Genomic DNA, 1236 nt, shown 5'->3' with positions numbered 1-1236 from the left:
AATATCTTGGATGCGCGCTGGCAAAATCGTAGGTAGGGAGAAAAAAGCTCATTATACTCTCGACTCTTGTTCATTAAACATACTTTTTCATACAGTACCTGCCAAAAAATTTGTTCAATCATGGATAGTAGTGCGAGTCGAAAACAAGTGTTAAAGCCTTTAATATGTTTTCAAATATAAATAAACATCTCGTTGATATTTTTAGTAATAAACGGTACCAATAACAGCAATAACAAGCAATGCAATTTTAGTGGATAAGATGGTCAATTTTTCCGTGCAGTACTGTACGGATTATATGCTCCTCACCGGTTAAGAGTTTGGCCGAGAGTTGTCTCCTTCTTTTTCTAGCCTAGTGCTGTTCTTTTCTAATTTGCGCCAGTCAAACTGAAGGTCACACCGCTACAGAAAGTAAACGAAGTATACTACTATGGATGCGAGCGGCATACTGTCAATATTCGTCCTTCCGCATACGGTCCATGTCAATTAATGGCCAAGCACTTACCATAGCATAAATTGTGACATTTCGTCCTTTACTGAAGTGATGATATACTCGAGCGAGAGCAATCAGGTGGCGGTCGAGCTTTCTACAGCAAAGAGAGTTCCCGCCCCCTGATTGCGATGAAACCCCCGATCACTTTGATCTCTGATTGCCATCCAGCCTAAATAGATCTGCCTAATATTTGTTGAATGCCTATCGAGAGGGAACAGGAGGACGGCCAGCTTCATGTCAGTAATTCGGTGGTCTCTTTCTTTTCAGGGAAGTGCGAACGGTCACCCTTCAAAAGGGCGGCCAGGGTCTGGGTTTCAATATCGTCGGCGGCGAAGATGGAGAAGGAATCTTTATTTCGTTCATTTTGGCTGGGGGACCCGCGGACGTTAGCGGGGAGCTGAGGAGGGGCGACCAAATTCTCAGCGTGAATGGCGTCAACTTGAGGAGTGCCACACATGAGGAAGCCGCGGCAGCCCTCAAGGTAACTAGTTTGTTTTTAATTTAAAATATACGTAACTTATTATATTTTATCTTCGTTGTGAATATGTCTTTTTTGCTTTTTATATAGGGTTGTTCGGAAAGTCGTTTTTTTTTGTGGAAATGAAAGACAGTTTTCGTATAGTAAACAAATACTTTATTAAATTATATATTGACCGTTCTGGTCCAACACCTTTTGCCATCTTTCTGGTAGTAGCATAATTCCACGCTCATAAAATTTTTGGTCTTTGCTGGCAAAAAACTGATCG

The 1236-nt window shown here is 41.6% G+C and overlaps 1 protein-coding gene across 19 annotated transcripts in view; it reads left to right on the top strand.

Moving 5' to 3' along the window:
* The window catches only part of LOC108733410 (disks large 1 tumor suppressor protein), a 436917-nt gene that overhangs the window by 420010 nt on the left and 15671 nt on the right, over positions 1–1236 (top strand). For all 19 annotated transcript variants that reach the window (XM_025973523.1, XM_025973522.1, XM_025973536.1 and 16 more), the window contains one exon: positions 758–971. In XM_025973523.1, the coding sequence (XP_025829308.1) occupies positions 758–971 (214 nt within the window). The remainder of the gene's footprint in view (positions 1–757; positions 972–1236) is intronic.

This window comes from Agrilus planipennis, unplaced genomic scaffold (assembly GCF_000699045.2).
Source record: "Agrilus planipennis isolate EAB-ADULT unplaced genomic scaffold, Apla_2.0 scaffold49, whole genome shotgun sequence".
Taxonomy (NCBI): Eukaryota; Metazoa; Arthropoda; class Insecta; order Coleoptera; family Buprestidae; genus Agrilus; species Agrilus planipennis.
This window is presented reverse-complemented; position numbering and strand designations above follow the sequence as displayed.